Source organism: Dromaius novaehollandiae, chromosome 7 (assembly GCF_036370855.1).
Source record: "Dromaius novaehollandiae isolate bDroNov1 chromosome 7, bDroNov1.hap1, whole genome shotgun sequence".
NCBI lineage: Eukaryota > Metazoa > Chordata > Aves > Casuariiformes > Dromaiidae > Dromaius > Dromaius novaehollandiae.
Window position 1 is genome coordinate 13,613,366 of NC_088104.1, and position 23,208 is coordinate 13,636,573.

The 23,208-nt window shown below is 45.0% G+C and overlaps 1 protein-coding gene across 7 annotated transcripts in view; it reads right to left on the bottom strand.

Moving 5' to 3' along the window:
• Positions 1 to 267: 267 nt before the first annotated feature.
• The window catches only part of SLC15A2 (solute carrier family 15 member 2), a 67,259-nt gene continuing 44,318 nt past the window's right edge, over positions 268 to 23,208 (bottom strand). For all 7 annotated transcript variants that reach the window (XM_026118479.2, XM_026118483.2, XM_026118480.2 and 4 more), the window contains 6 exons: positions 20,979 to 21,025; positions 19,206 to 19,316; positions 17,687 to 17,783; positions 15,068 to 15,214; positions 13,904 to 14,008; positions 268 to 12,995 (listed from right to left, as the gene is read on the bottom strand). In XM_026118479.2, coding sequence (XP_025974264.2) covers positions 12,819 to 12,995; positions 13,904 to 14,008; positions 15,068 to 15,214; positions 17,687 to 17,783; positions 19,206 to 19,316; positions 20,979 to 21,025 — 684 coding nt within the window. In that variant the 3' untranslated portion in view covers positions 268 to 12,818. The remainder of the gene's footprint in view (positions 12,996 to 13,903; positions 14,009 to 15,067; positions 15,215 to 17,686; positions 17,784 to 19,205; positions 19,317 to 20,978; positions 21,026 to 23,208) is intronic.

Sequence of the window (23,208 nt, forward strand, 5' to 3'; positions counted from 1 at the left end):
CATTATTGCTGCTTATTACTGTGATTGATGCCAGCTCAATCAACTGGAAAAGTGTTAAGCCTTAAAAAGAAGTGAGATGAAGGCTAAAATACCAGGCTAAAATGTCCATATAATGGGATTATTCCAGGATTGAAAACATATGTGCAGACATGCTGAAACACACAGCTGTGCCCCCCTCCCTGCTGCTCCGTACCGGCCACCGTTATTTCCAAAGGAAGCGAGTAAGGAGTGTTTATACTGCAAATGCGAATTAACAGAGGGCACATATGAACTGTGCTCCATGTGAGCTCTGCGGTTTTACTGCTTATCAAATAAAAAGTAATAAAGAAACATTCTCTCTATTAACATATTATTTCAAGCCAAGCTGTGGTACTTGCCTGTTTTTCTTCCGTTGCGTCGAGTGCTGTCTGATTTGGCTTTTTTTGCTTAAGACCAATGTGAAACACTAGAGTCAGAGCTTCAGTCATTTTTGCTGTTGTGATGTTTGGTATTTCAAAACTCCTGGGGGCTCTTCTTTTAAGGAGAATCTCGGGTTTTGTTACATTAAAACAAAAAATTTTGCCCAGATGAATTGTGGAGGAATGGATGTTTGATGTCCAGCCTCCAAACTCAAACAGCAAATACAAAAAAACCCCCTCAAATGTGTTATCTTTCAATCACCTGTGATTTTCAAACACTATGTCGTTGGGGGACCCAATTCACAGATCTGCTGCTAACAAAAGGTGATTTTACTCACTAGTTCTAGAAAAAAATACGGAGAACAAATTCATTTCTAATCTCCAAAGTTTGACTCATATACCAATGAATTCCTGTATTGCGTATGCAAAGTCCATGGCCACAGACTGCAGTGCAGAGATGGCCCACTGCCTAACGTGCTCCAGATGGGGTGCTTCATGCTTCCTTTGAGTCTTTACCCTGGAGCTGTGCTTTCCTTCAGAAGATGCCCCTGTCTCTGTGACGGCTCCGCCACCAGTTCACCAACTCTTGTTGAAACCACAGCGGATGCATCAGGCCTTCCCATGGGGCATAGCACCGTCCTTGCTCCACCTGCAGCGACCTTCAGAGGGCTCCTCTGGAGTTGTTCTCCTGAAGTCCGTGCACCAGACACAGTCTTCCTCAGGAAGATGTAGGAATTTCACCCTTTCCATCCTGGTCCCCTTTGGCCAGTGCTCAGACCTGGAGCAGGTGGAGAGGAACTGCTGCGGAGCACGGATGTGTTTTACCCATCCCAGGAACTATGCTGAATGTTTCCAAGTGCCAGCTCCAGGGCTTTGCCTCAGACCAAACCCATCACGTCCTTCTGGATCTCTCTTTTCTACAGAGGCTCAGGGTGGTCTCCTTGCTCCCGTGTATGTGCTCAGAGAGGACCTCTCTCACGAAACATTTACAATCTGAACAGACCTGGCAAGCTCGAGGTTGGGAGAGAAAAACAACATCTTTTGCCAGCACTTAATGTTAAGCTTCTGTATGTAAAATGACTACATAAACCAAGAAATGAATAACAGGACTAAGCACTTTACCAGGCAAATCCGATTTCTACTTAACACAATTGGAAGGAATAAGGCTAAAATAGTTGCTTCAAGGATGGGATTTAATTCTAAGTGCCAATGCTAGTTCCCTTATTGTGCTGGTATTGCACAAACCTACTAGCAAAAAATTGTCTTAAACAAGATAATCATTAATCCTGACTCCAGCTGTCAAGAAGATTGAGACTGCAACCAACAAGGAAAACTTACTAATTTGCTTGTTAAATATTTGCAATGTGTCATATCAATAAGGCATAGTAGGAAAATCTTGGCCCTGCAGAGCCAATGCACAATGCAAAGGCTTTGCTGCATCACACCTAAACTATTATCAATAGCACATTTATTATTATAATGGATGAAAAACAAGCTTCCTGGTTGAAAAATAAGATCAATCTGAGCTTAAGTTATTTGGATGTACTCTAAACGTGATAATTAAAATGCAGCATGAACATTCCTTTAAAAAATGACAAAAGAATAGCCCTACTACAGTTAACATTTATCATCCAGCTCTGATTCAGTACCTGAAAGCAGATAAAAACCCAGGCAAAATTGTATGTGACCAGGTAGACTTTTCTCAACTTTAGGGCTTGAATCAGAGCATTTCCCTACTGGGTCAGGATCTAGCCCCAGGCTTGAGGATTTGACGCAGGGAGTCATCTGAGATTGCACTGAGTGCCCCATACAGGTTAGGATTTGATTAGAGTGCAGCACAGATACCTAGCCTAAATTTATCTTGCTGCAATGAAAGACAACTTTAGTTTACGGGGGGGGGGGGGGGAAATGCAAACAACTGCAGAAAGAGAAGGCATCTGTGTGAGGGGAACAAGGTTTCATTCCCAGAGCAGGTGCCTTGGGGACAGAAATGGTGACGGTGACATCCCTCTCCACCGTGCTATCACACACACAACAAAACCTGCAGGAGACAAATGTGACTCTCGCCTCCCCCAGCAATTAGAGGCACTCGTACACTTCCCAGGGGGAGGTGCCTCGCACCCTACGGAATTTTTGTTCTGTTGAAGAAGTGACTAGAGAGTTACACAAATCTCCTGGCAGCTCTCTAAATAATTGCATTCTCTTATGTCTTTTAATCATAAGCCCCATGAGACCCATAATACCACATCCACAATCCAAATTGGCCCATCAGCTCAGTTTATTGAAGGGACCTAATTTAATCTCAGTCTTTGATGAAGGCAGGAGCTGTCAAAGTCTGCCCTAATGATTTGCTAAGTTTACTTTGCTTGCAGATCTGTGGCATGAAGGGCACTTGGACTCCAAGCACAGCATTGATAATGGAAAGCCATGATGAGGAAGACAAAATTGTCAAGAGCTTGACAGTCTGAACCAAGAGAAACCACAGGAGGAGCCTGGAACAACAGGAGAGACTGAAGAGGCAAAATAAACCTCATGATGGGTGTCACCACTAATAACATCATGAGACTGGCCAAACAAATAAAGAGGCAAAAGCTCCCTCAGAGCGAATAATCAACTTCTGCGAAAGACCCACACAGGAGGGCACCAGCATGGATCCGTCTAAGCCGGGAAGTGCAGAGCCAGTGGGACAGCAGGAACAAAGTGCTGGGCAAGGGCACCACTGTGCTGACGTGGCATGGTCCCTTCCCTGGCAGAGCTGAACAGACCATGAGGTAGGCATGAGAGCAAGACTTTACATGGAGAAGCAACTCTTCTTCCTCTGACAAGCTAAAAAAGGTCTTCCATGCATTCAATACTTTTAGAGCTGAGCATTTCTGATTTAGGTGCTTTGAAAACCACTGGGATGACTTCTCTGCTCCTGTTCAGCCCAGTAAGTTGTGGGCTCTGGGAGCTGTGTGACAGTGACACCAGAGAAGAAAGGCTGAGCAGACAGAAGCAAAAAAACAAGGGAAGTAGTCAAAATTCTTGCCTTCAAGGGATGCTTAACAACAAGTGGTACTAGGACTAAAGGGAGCAAAGATTAGGTCTTGTACGGAAAAGCTCTAATCTCAAATCTCAACCTTCTCCAGAAAAGTGAGGCTTGACAGAAGACTGGAGCAGTGTTTCACTCCTTAGCTGTGAGCAATGTATGTAAGCACAATAAAAACTTTCAGAAAAGAACATTACTAGACAAAAATAGTTAGTTCTGAAGCACTTGCTGGCTTTTAATAGTTTTCAGCTCAAACAGAAGAGGGAACTAGGAGCCTGCACTACAGAAGCTTGAGGAGTGCTGCAGGCTGTAAGAAACAAAACACAAGCACTTGGTTTTAACCAGCATGTACAAACAGAGGGTGCAAAGAAGAGCCAAAGAGGTCCTCGAGTAGGGGCGTAAAGGGCTACACTAGCATCATCAGCTCAGGAGGATTCTTCACAAGACCACCAAAGTTACAACAGAAGATGGACAGACCATCTGCCTGCAAACAGATATGGCCACTTATTTATTTAATATAGAGAGTGCAGGTGCTCAAGACCATCTTTGGCAGGGGGGAAACAGTAACATTAGCTCCAAAAGACCAAAAGAAAAGCCCCAGCCAGCAAACAGCAAAGGATGAAATACAAATATCAGTCAAGCTAGCTAATGCCTGCAAAGGGACTGGCTGAATCGAGTGTGCAGGCGTATAACAACAGGAACCACCTGCTATATTGTCAGGCAGGAGAAAACGCTCATCACTGGGTTTAAAACATGCCAAATCCTTCGTCTTGTGAGGACTTTGCTCTTCAGAGGAGCAGGCAATCTGAATTTGAGGAGAGCTTTCAGGGAAGTACTGCAGAGGGGGCAGAGGAGTGTAGCCCCAGACTCCCTGGAAGAAGCTCTGCTGCCCTGAGGAAGCTCTAGAATAACAGGCAGCTAATGCCACTGGCTGTGACAGAAAAAGGGAAAAAGGCAAGTTAAATACACTGTATGGAAAGAGGGAACTGTCCTCTATTTGCTCCACAGATTTTGGACAGTATAAAGTGAGTGTCAGGAAGCAATGATGGCTCTGACAGGCCAGAAATGGTATACAGCTGGGCTGGCACAGAGCCAGGACCCGCAGCATCATGAGAAGGTGTCTGTGCAATTGAGCGTCCACCAGCTTCTGCCAAGCTCAGGGCGCAGCAGGAACCGGGGCTGGGACGCACTGCCTCACACAGAGGCGAGACACTGTGACTGACAGCATTTCGCCTTTCTGAAAGGCACCAGTGCCTGGCACCTGCTGAATTCCTACTGGCCTGTTTTACCTCTAATTTGGGCAGGAAAAGTCCATATTGGCACAGCATCCATGAAAGGTTCCTGTCTTTGGTAAGGACAGCATTAAGGTCTGAACGGACAGTGTTTTGATGCACAGGGAAAATAGAGAAAGAGCACAAAGGCTCTGAGCGGATTTGGGAAGAGCCAGAGCTGGAAGCTAAAACAAACAAAATTCACTTCTACCCAGTGAGATTTCCCTTGCTGGAGGTGACTTAACACAGCATTATCTCTCCACGGTCTGGGAGATACCAATAAATGCAAGAGCTGGTCACCAAAGCTGGGCAACTAGACAAGGAAAGAGCAGACAGAGTCCTGACACAAGGGAGCAGCACAGATGGAGGTCTCCCATCCCACAGCGAGAAGCTGCCCACACAGGCTTAAAGCCTGCTATTTGTGCCCAAGCTGAGTCAGGAACCAAGCCCCGGCAGCACAGCCCAGCAGAGCAGTGACAGCACCTGTCAAAACGGGAGAGGCTGGCACCGGTTCACCAGCCTGCCGCGTCCACGCTGCTGGGAGAACCGTGGCTGCAGGCACAGCCCACAACCCACTCGCTGTGCTGGTGCTGCAGTGATCGCACCCTGAGTGATTTCATCCCTCTTGTCCACAAGAGAAAGACTCACAAACTGACCGGGAGATGAGGCTGGGCTCCAGGGACAACCACCAGTTTCCAGCAAAAGTGGGGGGGCTGGAAAGGGCAGCTTGACTATAAATACTGTATAAAGTAAGGGCAGGCGAAAACAGGCTGAGATCACCAAGGGCCGCGGGGTGCCATAGACAGCACAAATGCCCCCGTGGGGCTTGGGAACAGCGGTGCTTGGGTCCAGTGCAGACTGGGTGCAGTTTGCCATGGCTCAGCATGGCCCCTTGGGGGACCGGGCACTTCCTAGACTGGGGGGACACACTGGAGGCTCTAGATGATGCCACGGCCTCTGAATCAACTGACTGGGCTGCGAGCAGAAGATACATAGAGCTGTAAGAGGCCACAGCAAGAGGCCAGAGCCAAGGCTACACAGGGCAACTGCCTCGTTACCACCCCGATATTTTGGTCTGTGTGATTGCTGCAGGGGTGAGAAGCTAGTGTGTTTGCAGGGAAGTGGGCAGCATTACACAGGATGGCCCCCAAAAAGACATGCTATCACTGGCAGCAGAGAGGCTGCGGGATGGAATAAGAAGGTGCTGAGGGCTGGCAAAGTCACTGGGGAGATGTCTGAGTGACTTCTGAAGAGTGCAGAGCAGCATGTGAGATTGAGGGGGCTCTGATTGCCAGAGAGGGGAAGGCTTGGAGCTAACTTGGGAGTCTGTGATGAGAAGGAAACCAAGCTGCAGCTTGGGAAGGATCCATGTCTTCCACAAGTGAGTTCAGCTTTTTTTCACTCACTCTTCTTTCATACATGCATGGGTAGATTGAACAGGACAGGCCAGACAGACTGAACAACATATGCAATGACAAAAAATAATCTAAAAAGTGATGTTTGCTTGATACTTGTGTCTTCAGCTTGGCTGCCAGTTGCTACACTGCTGGATTCCAACTTCAGCTCCTCATTGCTCCAACTGAATTGCTACATACTGGTTAAGCTTTTCACTTTCTGTAAGCATATTAAAATTTTAATTAAGCATTAAAACAGTGTTTTAGCAGTTTTTTGAGAGTTTTGCTATTTATCTTGTTCATTATAAATCTCTCAGGTCTTAAATTTTAGACTAAATTTAGGTCAACACTGGCTGAGCTCTGCAGGATAGCTGCTGAAATCTGTTCATTAAAAAGGAAGAGATCAGGGTTGGTCAACAGCCAGTGGGAGCTCACATTTGGCTGCTCTATATGCTGAGAATCTTCTGATCTACAGATACTAAGCTAGGTTAAATCTTCCAGTAAAAGAAGATCTTCTAAAACACAGCAGAAAGACCTTGAGAAGATACAGCAGCTGCTAGATCCAAAGCTCTCTAAGAGACAACTTGTTTGGTTGCTATTTGACCACCTGAGGTGACAAGGAAAGAGGAATTTTAAGCAATGCAATTATTTTCTTTCATGAAATTTCTGTAATGCAGTGTAAGCCCTTCTCAAGGCAAAATTTTTAATAGCATCCCCTGGTTTTGTCCTTCTGGGAAGCACTTTGCAAGAGATAAATGAGGGTCCATGTTTTACAAAGCACCTGGGCTGCTCCCCACAAGGAAGCAATATTAGAGTTAGTATATAGCCAGCCTTACTAAGAATTTTGCTTTTTCCTATATTGCTGGGGAAATCCAAGGGCCTCGCAATATCTACGTGCACATGATGGGTTAATCTCAGATGTTAACATGAAGCAGTAGGGTAAATCCAGCTATCAACATGAAAAACAATGGCCAGATCTGTCAACATCTAGGACCAGAAACATCTCTTAAGCGCTGTTATTCAAATCACATTACAGTAACAAATGTAGTGCTAACAAAATGCACGGTCTAGTATCATCCAAAATTCAGCAGCTGTGATACTTGCCATGGAGCCAAACTCCCAGGTTTAAGCTGTTATTGTCAGAAAATGTTTCTTGTGGCGAGGGAAAGAAATTTAACACAGAGAGGAGGAGAGGAGACTATTCCTGTACATGGGGCCCTGGCTAAAACTGCCTGCTGACCCTCCCCTTGTCTGTAGCGCTCCCTCCTCTGCTACCCCCATCTGTAATACACCTCCAACTGTTTTCTCTGTCCCTTGGGGAAGCCAAGGTGGTGGTTGCCACTGATGGTGGGGGCATCTCCAGGAGCACACCTTCCTCCTACAGTCACTGTGGACCCTTTGTTGCAGGTCTGTATGCTGATTTTTGCAGTGCTCTGGAAAGCCTTTTTAGGTCATGGATGACCATGACTGTCATCACATGTTATAGAGAGTTTTTCTGAAAGGTCTGAAGTCCTCTGCTATTTAATCACCTGAGCATCTCAGTTCTCCCACCTCATTTTCTTTCCAGTTAACTTGATGCAATGAATTACACTAGAAAATATGTATGAAATACACCAAAGGGCTGTGCTGCCATTCAGAGGGACCTCAACAGGCTGGAGAGATGGACAGAGAGGAACCTCATGAAGTTCAACAAAGGGAAGTGCAAAGCCCTTCATCTAGGGAGGAATAACCCCATGCACCAGTACAGTTTAGGGGCTGACCTGCTGCAAAGCAGCCCTGCAGAGAAGGACCTGGGGGTCCTGGCAGACTGCAGGCTGACCATAAGCATCCTGGGTTGCATTAGGAAGAGCATTGCCAGCAGGTCAAGGGAGGTGATCTTCCCCCTCTACTCAGCCCTGGTGAGGCCACATCTGGAGTACTGTGTCCAGTTCTGGGCTCCCCAATACAAGAAAGACATGAAGCTACTGGAGCAAGTCCGGCAGAGGCTACTAAGATGATTAAGGGACTGGAGCACCTCTCTTATGAGGAAAGGCTGAGAGAGCTGGGACTGTTCAGCCTGGAGAAGGGAAGGCTGAGGGGGGAATCTTATCATTGCGTATAAGTATCTGAAGGGAGGGTGTAGAGAGGATGGGGCCAAACTCTTTTCAGTGGTGCCCAGCAATGGGATGAGAGGCAATGGGCACAAACTGAAACACAAGAAATTCCATCTGAACATGAGAAAAAACTTCTTTACTGTGAGGGTAACAGAACACTGGAACAGGTTACCCAGAGAGGTTATGGAGTCTCCTTCCTTGGAGATACTGAAAAGCCATCTGGACACAATCCTTGGAAACATGCTCTAGATGACCTGGCTTGAGCACGGGGGTTGGACTAGATGATCTCCAGAGGTCCCTTCCAACCTCAGCCCTTCTGTGATTCTGTGAATTTCAGCTGCCTTGCAGAGCACTGGTCACTGAGAATTTAGGAAGATCTTGGTCATACAGTCCTTTCTGCCCTCCATGCTCAGCCATCTCCCAGCCTCCTTGTACAGTGCGTTAGACCAAAGCAGAGGCCAGTGAAATCCTTTCTTTCCAGTCACTCATTTTTCGCTTTCTCAATAAAACTCATGTCTCGGTCACTGCTCAGGAAGACCATGTCTTCCACCAGGGCAAGCACTGCCCCGAGCAATCTCCCCTAGCCCCGGTCTGGGCTCCAGAGAGGAAATGAGTCCTCGTGCCCAGAAAGGCTGCTGCCCCCCAGGCAGTGCTGATGGCAAGTCCCAGCTGGGTCTGAGCCAGTCCCCGCCATCCTCCCGGAGCCATTTTCCCCCTGACCGCACATGGCCACCTCACTGCACAGACCACCTCGTGGAGAGGCTCAGCTCTTCCCAGGCACAGCGGAGACCCAGCCAAACTTCCAGCTGCCCCGAGCTCACAATGGCAGCAAAGACAACAGAGATGCTACAGCTAACAAGTGGATTCAGTCTAAGGAAGAAAAGGCTTTTCTATGTGGGTCCTTGGTGTTGGTGACATTTCTTTTTGCTTCTAAAAAAAAAAATCATCTCAACTTCTGGAACAACATGAAAGGAAAGGGAAAGGGAAGAAAAGTCATTCTAGCGACACAGAAAGAAGAGGTAAATTTAAGGAACCCAAAGCCAGGAAGTTGTTTTGCTGAGTTTGAAATCTCATTCTTAAGCTTATCTCACACAAAGCTGGAAATAACACTGCTGCATTTACAATCTGCTAAGGGAAAAAGATGTGTTGAACAACAGCTATTTCAACCAAAGGGAAGTTTGCTTCACAAAAAACTTTATCAGAATGCATCATTCAAAAAAACAGATAAATACCCTCATACATACACTTCCACAATGAAGTCAGTCCCCTGCAGTCTCCATGAAGAGAGTTTCTGCAGCAATGTGCCTATAGATCTCCATTAAGCTCATTATCGACTTTAGCTGGAGATTATAATTTCTATAGGTCAGCCTCCACAACAGTTGGTGTAAGCTTTCCCTAATCTGCTTCAGGGCAAACTCCAACAACCTCTGAGACTCCCTCCAGCAACAGGCTAAACTGGACAGATGGCAGCCTGCTATTTCTTTATATAGGTTCACATAGCTAGCACTGTTTTGGTCTCCCCCTCTGATTCCAAATCAAGGAATCAGGAGGAGCAAGGAATTGTTCTAAAACTAGATGTCAGAGCTGTATGTGGCCCTGTATCTAAGCTAACTGCATGGAAGAAAAACCCAGAGACCGCAGTACTCTACAGAATCAGATCCTAAATCTTTGATCCTTTCATAAGTGCCCTTGGAAGGGATGAAGGTGCTCGAAGGATGGTGTGGTGGCTATAAAACTGGAGAAATGCTATGCTTAATGTCTTATTTTGCAAACCAAACTTCCCCAGCTACAGCAGGGGCAGCTCTTGGCTGGTTGTCAGCTTGCTTGGTGGAAATCCTTCCAGACTGCTGGTGCATTTCAACTAAATAGGTCCAGCTAGCAAAACTTTATGATGGCAGCTGAAATGATGAACATGATCACACCAGCTACTGAGCAGGCAGATCAGAGGGAGAAGTGACTTCCAACAGGTGATGATGAGCAGTTGGGGAGGAATTAACTGTGTCAGCTGGAAGAGAAATGGGAACAGACCCTTACACTCCCTTGGGCAAGCAATTCCCCTGAGGGGCTGCAGGATCAGCCCCCAGCCTCATGTTAGCACTTTATTTATAGCATTGCCTTCCTGTTCATAACCTTCCCTTACCAACTGTGAACTGCAATTTTTCTTCCCCCAGCATTATGGTGATGGTTTGGAACATGGAAATGTTTGGAAAGGGACAATTTGGCATCAGGAGTCTAAAAAGCAGATTCAGATGACATCCTAAATGTATCTTTTATGAGTTTGGAATGATTCCTTTAAATTGAACTCAGAGCGTGTGACAGCTTCTGGTAATGCCGCCAGTAAGGAAATAAAACGTAAAAAATCAAGAGAGGCTTTTGAGTACATGTAGTCTGGAGGATCACTTCCTTTGGACACCTTGCTTTCCCTCACGCCACTCCGAGCTGTGATGCACCCAGTGCTTCCCAAGGCAAGTGCTTCAATAATTTTCAATTGTCTCTTCACCACATATGCCCTCGAATCCCAACCCACTTCCAAATTCAAGGCTTATAACAAAATTAAATGCTCCAATAATTTTAAATTGTGTCTGCTCAGTGTTGTTGGAGGCTGCCTGTTCCTTCAGTTTGGGGATTTTTGTTTTGTTTGCAGGAGGGAAAGAAATGCTTTTTATTAGTGGTTCAAATTGGAAGCTAGTCAGGCAGCATCATAGCAGAGTAATTCAGCAGCCTCTGAGCTGATTCGCAGTGTATCATAAAACAGGATTAGGAAAACAACAATGCCTGGAGAAGAAAGAACCCACACAAAGAACGATGGCAAGAGAATAATACCAGAAAGGAGCAGAGGGAATAATCCTCACTTGGCTTCTGAAGAACAGGTTGAATGACCTAATACATGGCTTTCAATGCCCTTCATTCCCCACTGAGTCACAGGATTCAGCTGCCCAAACCAGCTACCACAGCTTAATAAATGGCTCTACATCAGCTGAACCACATTAAGTGTTTCAGTGTGCACACTCGCAGCCTGTTGTCATTTATCTGAGACCATAGTACCCTTCTGGGGCAAGACCCAGATGCTATCTCACAGTAGGCAGGAGCTCATGCAGAACTACTGTTGCAGGTTCACAAGCATTTAGGACAGGAAGCAAAGGGAACAGTCTGATGCGGTGAGTCTTTGAGTTACAAACCAAAAAGAGGGGTTTTCTCAGCCTTATTTGAGAAGACTCCCTCCTGCAAGGCAGCATGTTAAAGCACCAGAGGGGTCAAGCTAAGCATATTCCTTAGCACTGTCCTGAACAGGGACAGAATAAAGCATGTGCTTCAATGATCTCCTGAATCACAACATCAGCGACCACATATGACCAATGCCAAGTCCAAAGAGGAAAGCATCATTAACATCTACTCACAGGGAACTTGCAGGTCCTCCTGTCGAGCCTGTTACAAACTAGGCCATACCTGTTACAGCTATGGCCTTGGAGTGACAGAGGAAGGCAAGGACTTCCTCTGGAGTTTCACTGGATCAGCAATGGTTGAATTACTTCTGTGCAGAACAAGAAATCACAGCTTCGTGCAAGCAAGAAAAATAAGACAATTGTGTCACAATTCTGCTAAAATAGGTATATGCAAAGTTTGGTAGAGAGGCACAGAAGTGGAGAAAAAAGAGAAATCTCTTATGCTATGGTCTCCTTTTGTAGCCTGCAAAAGATGATAAAGTGCGTCCTTGTTTAAGGATTCCAGGATGCCTGGAATTTTATAGAAACTGCTGCAATGTGTCTCCCAGTGGGGAACAACTGAAGCATAAGATGAGAAAACAGCCATATTCTAACTTGTGGTGGCAGGTACTGAAAGGAAATACTCAATAAAGGCTTAATATACACGAAGATGCCAAATAACTGGCTGAATTTCTGAAACAAGAAAGTGTAAACCAATTCTCTAATTGTGTCTAATCAAAAAATACCATCAGTCTCTAAAAACACCAAGGGAAAAAATGTGGATCAGAGATAAATGGCAGCATGTGTATCCTGTTCAGTAGTGTTTGGGGAATATTTTACCCTGCAGCATTTAATTCTCTGTTATTACATCAGGGCCTGGAGGTGAAAGTCATAAATCAGGACCATTCATAACATGCAATAACAGGGTGAAATAATCATAAGGAAAGATGCATGATGAAATCCTTTGTTACTATGTAAAGCTTCCAGTCCTTGATGATTACATGAAAAATCTTGTCTGTGACTTCTATTCTTCCCTAGTTCCTGTATTGGGTTTCTTTCCTTAAATTCCATGCTCTTCTCCCACTTTCGCTGCCATAGGGCATGACCTCCACCCTTCTTCCCTGCTGCCCTAAATATATGTTTAAAACAAAATCATAGAAAATTATTCCCTGCTTAGAAAGATGAGCAGGTTTTAAATTACACTATATTTACTTGTAAGTGCTTTTAATACTAGAGAAGCTTTCCCAGGGAGTTCTGCTCTGATTTTAGGATCCCTATTGCTTTTAAAGACAGCTATTTTATCCCATTTAGACAGTGGCTACATTTTGAGTAATAAAGACTGTAATGCAATAAAATAAGAGAACTCCAACCCCACCCTTCTTTCTCCCACCCATCTACCAAGTTAAAAAAAAAATCCCAACCCATGATGTGTTAGAGCTTTGTTTTCTGAGTAACGAGACTAATCATGTTTCCTCTGCTTGGGGTCTCTCTCTTCTCTTCCTGTTCTTGCAGGTCCTCTGGATCCACACTGACATAGAAATATCCCATGATGGAGAAAATAATGCACACAGCAAAGAGGAGAACAGTGAACAAGACAAATTCAGCCCACTAGGAAAGAAAAAAGAACAACCGGTCAGGGGACCCCAAACTCCTAGTCCAAAGGAATTCTCTGTACTTCCAAGTGCCTTTTAAAGAACTGGATGAAAGTTCTTTTTCAACTTCCAAGATTGCTCACAGGATAGAAAGTTTCTCATCTTGCTTTCTGGTAAACTCATGTAACTGTAATCAATTACAAATATATGTGCCATACCTTGAAACAAACTAGTTAGATCGGCTTAGTTTCATTAAACTTTTTCTTACAAATCTGCCCTGACTGGACCATATATGCCTGAGCCTTTTCCAGTAGTGGGAAGTATGCAAGATGCCTCTGGGACATGCAGTCTCACATTATAGCTTAACCAGAAGCCAACCACAGTTCATATCTTCACGTCATTGCTCCAGAAGTCTGCACCACAGCCCCCTGAGGCAAAGCCTCACGTCTCAGGAGTGCCATAGGCAGCTGGCCCCTAAGGAGTCTCAGAGCCACACACTTACGGTGACTGACCAGCCATGGGGCTAGCTGGATGAAGGCAAACTGCTTTCTATAACCAACAGCACCATGAGGCTGGCATCATGTGCAGGCTCCAGGCCCTCCCGTCTGGAGCTGAGCCCTAGCAAACTTAGCACAATGAGACATCTGCAGCATGTCACGGTATTGCTTACTGCCACTGGGAGGTTTGCAGAGGACCATTGCTCCAAGGTCTGAATTAAGGCAGGGGGAAACACTGCTAATTGGCAAACAGAGCCCAGGCTGGGGGGCAGTTTGGGGCAGGATGTCATTGCTCTGTGTAGGAACCTGGAGCTGTACAGAGAAGCGAGCCAGACGCAGGCTTGCTGGGCCTCCGGGGCGTGGATATACAGAAACACAATCCAGAGATGATTAAAGCATCATCTCTGTTCTAAGAGCCAAACCATACCTGAGCCATTGGTGCAGCCTGGGCAATAACAAGCACAAAGGCATTCCCAAATGCCACCGTGAGCAGCCAGCCCGCCTGGAGCACTGACTTCATGCTGGCTGGAGACTGAAAAGAGAAGAAGGGCCTGGTCAGTGGGTGTTGCGTTGTGCCCTTCTGCCCTGGTTCACCTGCGGCTTTTCCCTGTGATGTCCTGCTAGGTGGAGGCATCCCTGGTCTCAGCCTAAGGGGACCTTGTGGAATTTCCTCTGCACTGTACCTGCCCTGTGATTAATCCCTACAGCTGGGTACAAGGGACTTTCAAAATAAATCCCCCAGGAGGACATATGAAGAAGGAAGAGATGCTGTTGTTGTAGAGCTGGTCCTGACCTTCCCCAACCCTGCATCATTCAAAATTGTAAGGTCAGCAAGCCCAAGGATCCACACAAGCCCTGCGTCTTAGAGCCACATGCCCTGCAGCTGCACACCTTGGGAAAAGAGACTGGATCTTGATGTTAATCTTCCTGCCAATGACAAGTTTTCTGCAACCCACAACAGGCCATTCCACTGATTAATCACCCTCATTAATAAACATCTGTACTTTACTCCAAGGATAAATTTGAGTAGCTTCAGCTTCTTGATCCTGTAATGTCTCAGTCCTCTCTTCTCATACACCTTCTCCCCAGATAGCCTAATATACCACAAACAAATTATCCCTCACACCCTCATTACCCCTTGCCCCCCCACTGCAGGCTTGGGTAGGCTAAGACTCCTTTAGTCTCTCAGCTTAAAGCACATGCCAAGCCTCCAGACTATTCTGTAGTCCTTGTGATACTTTTGCCTTGTTGCCACTGTAAAATATGTACCAAAAATATTTCATTGAGAGAAAACCCTCATGTTACAGAATTCAGGTCTTTCCCATTAAAACTAAGTTCTATCCTCTTGTGTTCTCTGTTCCAGCTTTACCAGGAAAAGGTTTCTTGAGTATAATTCAGAGCAGGTATCTTCAGTGTATGAACGAATTTAGCTTGAGGGCACCCAACAAGCTGTGTTATAATCCCGCTTTCAGCTGAAGCACAGATAATATTGTCAGTAATCGTCATGCCAAACAACATACTACAAGTCAATGGCATATGCAGGAATGAACCTGAGGTCTAATTGTAAGGCCCTTATTTTTATGCGCAGTACCTGAGAATAGGAGAAGGCCAGTCCTGTAATAGAGAACATCACTTCGCCAGCAGATATTAATAAGTACTGTGGTAGCTGCCAAGCCATATGGACATTGTTGGCTTTGATATCTTCTGACTTCCATATCTGAAGGGCACCTCTAGATATCTAGCAAGAAAATAAAGGCACACTGATTAGCTGGTGAAAGATCAGATCCTTCTTAGCTTGGATTCCACAGAGAATTTATCAAAATAAGTTTTAAGCAAATATGGAAGCAAAGCTCTGCCCTGCAAGCAGAGTCTGACCTCTGCCATATTCAAGCCTATTAGTGGGACAGGCTGAGTCCTACTTCACAGAGCAGAGGTGACAGCATGGAAATGTCCCAGCTAGTTCACGTGCCACAAGAGATACACGAGTTATTGCAAAACAGCAGGTTGCCTTCTGCAGTGGGGTGGGAAAAGAGCTGTCTGGTATTTGTGCAGAGCCTGTGACCTGCTGCTGCTCCCAGGGTCAGAAGAGGACAAGAGGGTAAATGCTCATTGCATCCATGTGGTCATTGCTCTCATTTCATTGGCACTATACAGCACTCTTGCTATAATGGTGGCACCCAAGCAAATCCAGCTCAGGAATTCCCAGAGTAGCAAAGATTGTCCCAGATCAGATGTATTCATATAGATATAGTAGCTGTACTCCTAATTCTTTTTGTTTGCTTTCCTAGATGTAATTAATACTGTCTCTGATGCAGAGGCTGTCTGAGAGGCAGAGAGAGATTTGACCAGTAGCCAGGAAAACGCTAGGCTGAAATAACTCCAGGCAGAAAGCCCCATGTTTAAGGAGGGTACTTGGGAAAATACAAGAGATGTTTACGAGATGTACTTAATCACCATGTGGGGGGGGGCAGATCAAGAAAGTGTATTTTAGAAGGCTAAAAGGGGCGAGAGGAGAGCTCTGTATTGCTCTCTAACACACAAAAACAAGTCACAAGCACTGTACAATAATTGCACACTGAGGAAAGCTGGGTGGAAGGCAGCATCCGCATGATTTAAGTATTACAGTTCAGCCACATGAGCAGACTAATATATTGCATCTTGGTTCTTTTATATAGCACTCCCTGCAGAGCAGCAGGGCACAGTACAAATCATTGTAATAATTAAAAGTGATCTTGGCCTGGAGCAAATTAACTCTCTACACAAGGAGGAAACCACAGGACAAGAGATGAGAAAACAGAGGGTCAAGACAGGTTGAAGGACTAGGACAGGGCCCGGAGGGGCTGAGGCACAGAGCCACCTCTCAGCAGCCATGGCTACAGAAGGGACTTTTGCAGATGGGACCCACAGACTTGAATCCCTGCCCACACTGAATGGGACACATCTACCTCAACTGGCCCTGACTCAGCTGCACTGGCAGAAACTCCAGGGCAATACTCTTAGTTTAATATTCTTAGCACAACTAATATATTCAGCTCCTCATCTGGCAAAGAGGCTTGCGGCCATGAAGGAAGGGTCTGGCCAGCATCACTTCAAGAGCGTGCATGGTTTATGTACCTAAATCTCTGCACTCACAAATGGCAGCATCTGTCTCTTCCCTTCAGGACTGTGTATCCCACTCCAGCTACTGCAGTTTAAAAAAAAAAAAAAAAAAAAGCCAGGTGCTTTTCAGCTATATTTTTTTCCCCTACGTATTTGGGCTCTGCAGACATGGACAGCTCCCATTAATTGCCCAACAGGGAGGTGTTACTGCCAGGGAGTAGTTGACAGCACTTGCTCATCACAACACAGTAGCCAAAGCCCTAGAGGGCAGCTTAGCAGCGTGCTCTGTCAGACCTGGTTTGTCTGTGTCTGTGCAGTGGAAAGGTTAAAACAGTAATTAAGCTGATCACATTCATGTACAGGGCTTCTGCCAGCTGGACCAGGGTTGGATTAGTGCACCTAGAGGCTGGCAGGCAGTCAAAGGAATCCACCCCTCCCAGCAATGATCAGACCCCATCAGGACTGGGTCATTCAGAAAACCATGCCATGACTTTGCATTAGAGTCCCAAATGAGCTATATGGATGTTAGTGGGAAGAGGAAAGACAGATGCGCAATCTCACCAAACTCCCTCAACACTTTGTCCCTCTTCCCCCCACACCTAATGCACAAGGCTTGGAAGATCAGCCTTTGGATCAGTAAGTAAAGCCTAAGGATGCAGAAGACTGTTTCTACATCGTTTTTTGGGTGTGAGGTACTGCCAGGTACAGTATTTTAAAGACCAAAAGCAGCATTAGCTGGATGTTACAGACTGTCTCTAGTAGCTCTTTGCAATGTGCTGGGTCAATGTTAATTCGACAAGGATGATGTAAAATCAGCACAAACCACAGATCACATAATTTTCCATGGAGGATTTCCATCAAGGAAAAGACCTTACTTGTTTAATGGTGAGATCTGAGAAGATAACAAGGTAAGGTAGAGTGCCTGCCCACCCCCTTTGCTTCTGTAAGTACCAAAACCTTTTACCAACCCGCATATAATGGACTGTTTTTAAATAGCTACTGCACAGGTCTCGCAGGGTGGAGAAAGCATGTAAGAGTCCCCAGTGCAAGAGCAGAAGTGTTGACAGAGACTAGAATGGAACCAGCGTGTTACCATCCGAGGGTCACTTACATTAGTTATCACAACAGTGTATGATGCGCCAAAGTCGAGCAGCCCTAGATCCAGGGTGGACTCACCCGCTTCAGTTATACACCTTCCGTTATCATATCTTGATACAAGAACAAAGTACAGTATTTCCTGGTTAGTCTCACAGACAAAGAGCACAGAGCAGAGCTATCAAAAAGGCCCCTACGACGGACTAGGGAGGATGTATAATGTAAAGCTGCCATCATATTTATGTCAGTGGATCACTAGAGCTCTTGCTGTCTTTTCCTTGCAGAAACACTTAGGCACTGATTAGAGTTCACCTAATGACCTGAGTAATTGCTAGCATTTTTTAAATGATTTCTGCTTCTTCCTAGCACTGATTTCTTTATTTTTCCCAGGTTTATTTTCCTTCCAAAACTTTTCTCCACTCATTTAGGAACTGTGGGCCAGACATGATAGCCAGGCCCATGCAGGCTTCAGGAAGTGAGACATGCACCCACAAGCCACTTAGAAATTTCCTTTCAAAAGAGCAAATTAGCCTTCGTATTTGTTCTTCTGGTTTTGGATGTTTGAGGCGGCACAGAGGCTCAGCAGCATTGCAACAGTGGCTGCTGCATCCTACTAAATTGCAGCAATAAATTTCTTGGATGGAGCTGATGCAGAGGAAAGCCATAAAGCTTGTTTTGAAACATTACTGAGGCCAGAAATACCTTAAGAGAGCCAGCTCCAATGCTGCCAAACCCAAGGTCATATGGAGCTCCTGTCTAACGAGTCCAGGCTGCAATGCCATGTGATGTTACTTGATGTTACCCGTCCACATACCAACACTTTGTAGCATGGAATATGAATTAGCCTTTTCCTGAGAGCATCCCGACACTAACAGCTTGGGCCTGGGAGAATACCAAGATAGAGCAGATGTCACATGGCAGAGGGGACTTCTCTATCTCCCACCATACTCTGCTGACACGCACGCAGGATCAGCCAGTCTCTTCCCTCCAGTCCACGACAAAGTGAAGAAAAGTTCATAGAAAGTCAAGCCCAGTATCTGGACTTCTTCAAAAGACTTCTTGGGTTCCCAAGATTTCCTAGACCTGGCTCTGACAAAATGCAAATTATGCCCTACTTGGGATGTCAGTATACTCATGTCATGCAAATACAATTCTTAAGCTTTGCCCTTGCTGTTTTATCTTAATTCAGCCAGAGCATAACACCCATGGGAAAGGAGCTATTCCAGACACTGTTTGGAGGCTAAATCTTTTCAACTACGTATCAGACACAGATGCTGATCTGCTGTCCTGTGGCTTAAAAATCCTGCAGATTAAATGCATGGTACTTCTGGGCATGCACACACACCAGTGGCCTGTAGTTCCTGCTCTACGCAAGGCTGATACTTCTGCTTTTTCATGAACCATGTTTACAAACATTTCACAACCAAATGCGAAGACAGCAGCAATAAAATTTTTTGCTGTTTGCCTGAGAAAAGCCCCAATGTACCCAAGGCAAGGCTTCAGCAAAGACCTTTAGCACAACAAGGGAAACTTACTTGTCCCTCTCTAGCAGCGTGTACTCAGAGATGCTGTAGTTTTTCTGAATGGCAATGAACTGTTTGCTGTCAATGGTGAGGTTGACATCTTGGCTCAAACCATTAATGAATCTGCAATGAAAGCATATTTCACTGGAGTGTTAGACAGGTGAGGAGAAACATAATATGCGACAGTAAGAGAAGTGTGCTCTCTCTCCCAAAGCACTTTAACTCCTTAAGGTTATATCAACCTCTCCTGCAAGCTACCAATATTTTAGCCTGATCTTTTGCCCATTTTTTCTGATTTAACATTAGTTTTCCCATTGCTGTATAATTTCACCCTCTTATTCTCTCGCCTGTGTAAAGTGACCATGACTTTTTACAGGGTAGGACTCACAGGCAATCTCTTCTCAGATACCTCCAGGGATTCCTCCTCCTTGGCTGTCCAAGAGTTCAGAGCCACAGGCCACCCAGGAAACCAGGGCTTGTCTACACGAGAAAGGTGAGTGTCCTGATGAGCATAAACTATGCTAGCACACTTTTCAAGGAGTTTCTAGCAGTGGGAAAGAGTTTGCTAACAATCTAAGGTATTTTCATCAAAACTGAAACTTCCACAAGAATATGCATGGGTCTTTTTCCGCAGTTTATGTACTTTTTCCACACACAAAAGAGATTTTCCTTTCAATGACTGAAAATTTATTAGTAAAAAAACAAACACTTCTCATCTGATCTGGTTCTGTCTTGATATCCTGGTTTTCAGTTGTTACTATGGAGGAAAAAATCCCTGAAGATAGTCAAGTGCTTAAAAAAGTAACTTTTCAGTGGAAAAAGACCATCTTCTTAGTGAAATCTCTTTACAGATTTTTGAAGGGGAAGTTTCAGGATTCTGTCAAAATTGGTCACAGAAAAATAAAAATTGTTCCTCACTGCAGGTATTAATCAAGTCTCCAAGGTGGTTATTAGTAGCAGCCTTCATTAACACCAGGCAATGAAGAAATATTGCTCTCCTGCTCCTATCAATGCATGCTTTCATATATGGGAGTCAGACATTGTTTTATACTACTTAAAGGTGGGTGTTTTTTGTTGTTTTTTTTTGTTTTGTTTTGTTTTGTTTTTTTAAATTTTCAGCTTGCCATAATCCTCCAGAGGTCCATCTGGAATCCCTGTTTTTACAAATCTGCTGCCTCTGCATCTCGGCAGGCTCATACACACCACATGATGCTGTGCTGGAGGTAACCGTGACCTCAGTGAGAGAGCGTGTCTGCGCAGCTCAGCACAGGACTGTTCAGGGACTAGCTGAAATTTGGAAAGTAGAGTAGCTGGCTCAGCAAAGCCCAGTGCCCAGCTGAATTGTTTATGAGGATGTAAATTGTTGCTGTATCTGATTTAGTAGCCATTTGTGCATGAGGCAGGATGGGATAAGTGAACATCATGGGTTGGCTGGTTTGCAGAGGACAAATGACAAGGGCTCTTTTCCAGATTGCTGCTTCACTTTCTTTTCCAGTGATATGGGAAACAGGGAGACAACATTACCAACCTTCCAAGGGAAGAGATCTTTCGTGTTACCATCTCAGCCCAGACTATGCTAAGCAGTAAGGTGTAATAATATTCAGTTCTGCATGATGAGGGTGGAGAAGGGATGCTGTCAGCTTCAGCAGCTGACACCTGAACCTTTCTTGCATGAGAAATGTGGATTAGATTCCAACCTGAGAACATCTGGGTTGCATTATATACAGTTCACATTAGACAAAAGCAGTTCCCCTCACCCCCAAATCCTCAAAAAGCAATTCCTACCTAACCGCTGCCAAACCATTTTCTGGCTTTGCTTCCAAGTCTGTAATCTAAAGAGGGGGAAAAAAAAACAAAATCGAACACATTTATTAATATTGCCTTATAAACAACATGTAGCAGAAAATACTAGTGTCTATGGAATTGTGCATGTGTTGCGGAGCCCATGGAAGTCAGCTGGACTCTCACATAAGCCTTATACCAGGCCACAGAGGTGAAGTCCTGGCACAATCAAGACAATGGCAAAATTTCTGTTGACTTCAGCTCCACCAATGGCTTAAGATAAGATCATACTATTTTTCTCACCCTCTATGTAACATAGGCTACAGGGTTCCAGCCAGTCCCCCTTCTACTGAGGCAAGTAATACCCTCCAAAAAAGTATCTGTCTTGATCAGAAGATAGCAAGACAGCATTATCTACATTAGCCTGTTCCAATGGTTACTTACAGCTAAACATGAGTGCCTTACTCATACAAAACCTGCAAGCGCCTGAGTAAATTCCATCCCTTCACTCTTGGCATATTCGCAGACTTCATGGAGTTTAAAGCCAATAGAGACCCCTGGGTTACTATTTCAGTCATCACATTTCATTCACTCTCCTTATCAGCTGGATAGTTAATAATATGATCTACCCTCACTTGAGGGAGGCCTATTTGGTGTACAACGTTGAGAGAAGACACAGCCCCTGTCCTGAAGATTGTATGTCACACAAAAAGAATACAGAGTGAGGTTCTCAGCTGGTAGAAATCCACAGCTGTGCCATGTTGACTGTAGTCAGCAGAGGAGTCTCAATTTGTGCTGCCCACAGATACAACACAGGCAAGCCAAAGGGCCTTTGGAAGGCAGATTTCTCTTAAAAGTTTGCTAGCTTTTTCTGCCCACTTTAGTCCTGATGTTAAACCCTGAGCTAAGACTAAGGATTCAGAGTTCCAACGTACCTATAAAAAGTCTACTGTACTTTCAGTGCAATATGCTGATCCACAAATAATAAAATGTGCCCTAAGTAATAAATAGCCATAGTGAATAATAAATGTCAGAGCAATAAATAATCAACAACAGCAGCATTTCTTTCAGAGGGGCACACATGGGGATTAACACTTGGTGCAGACAGCCCAAATTACTTCTCACTTTCGTTGATGATCCCCAGACTCTCCAATTAATTACCTGTCCCCTGAAAGTCCACAAAGGAGAAGAAAACAGTTTCAGTTTGTCTCCTTGCAGAAAAGCACCCCCACCTGACTGAGGGTGCCAAATCTAATAGTGAGGGGGTGGGACCTGGTTCACCCAGGGCAAACCCAGTGACACAGCCGTGACACTGGCATTGCCTTCCTTTTGTTGCAATGCTGGAAAGTGAGTATAATTTATCCCACTGGCTTCCACTCCTCCCTTACCTACAGCTGAGAAATGATGGGTCAATGGCATCATCCCACAGCACTGCTGTTCCCCAGACCACCCGTGCCAGGGGCAGGTATTAATTCAAACTCAGGCTGGATGGCTGGGGCAGCACAAGGATGTACCTAATCCAGAAGGCAGCTTCACTCCAGCCCATCTCAGGCTTTCTCTTCATAGGCTTGGGCTGTACTGGCTAATTCCAAACCCATGACAGCCTGACATGGCACTGAAAGTGCAACTTTGACTATAAGGTTATAAATTTCACACAATGACGGTAGCATTGATTCTCAGCATGGGCCAGTGGGCTTTTAAGACTCTTCTGAACATATGCCAGACAAACTATTCTGTACGACTTCATCCCTTGGGAATCCATCTTGGGCTTTTATCATTGGCTATTCTACCACAGGCCTAGTGGTGCCTTTTTTTTTCTACTTTGTTTTTCCTTTTAAAGCACCAGCTTCTAGAATCCAAGGACTGTGTGAAAATCCTTGTATGAGTATCCATTTCTTAAGGAAACAGCACACAGTCCTCAGGATCACAGGGAAAGCTTAACATCATCGTATGAAAACAAGCTGCAAGCTCCAAGCCATACAACAGCAAAGAAAAAACAACCTTAGGGAAAAAATAAATTGTTAAAACCCCACATTTTTCAAAACAGTCATGTGATTTCTGCTGTACAATATTGAACACTTGGAGTGGCAACCCTGCGAGGTAGAAGGCTGAGAAACTGCACACAGAATTGGACAGATTCTGATGGCATTTACACACACACCCCCACCACAATGTGGAATAACACCATCTGCTTCAAGGGAGCTTCTTGAGGTACAGCTGCATGTAAAAGATA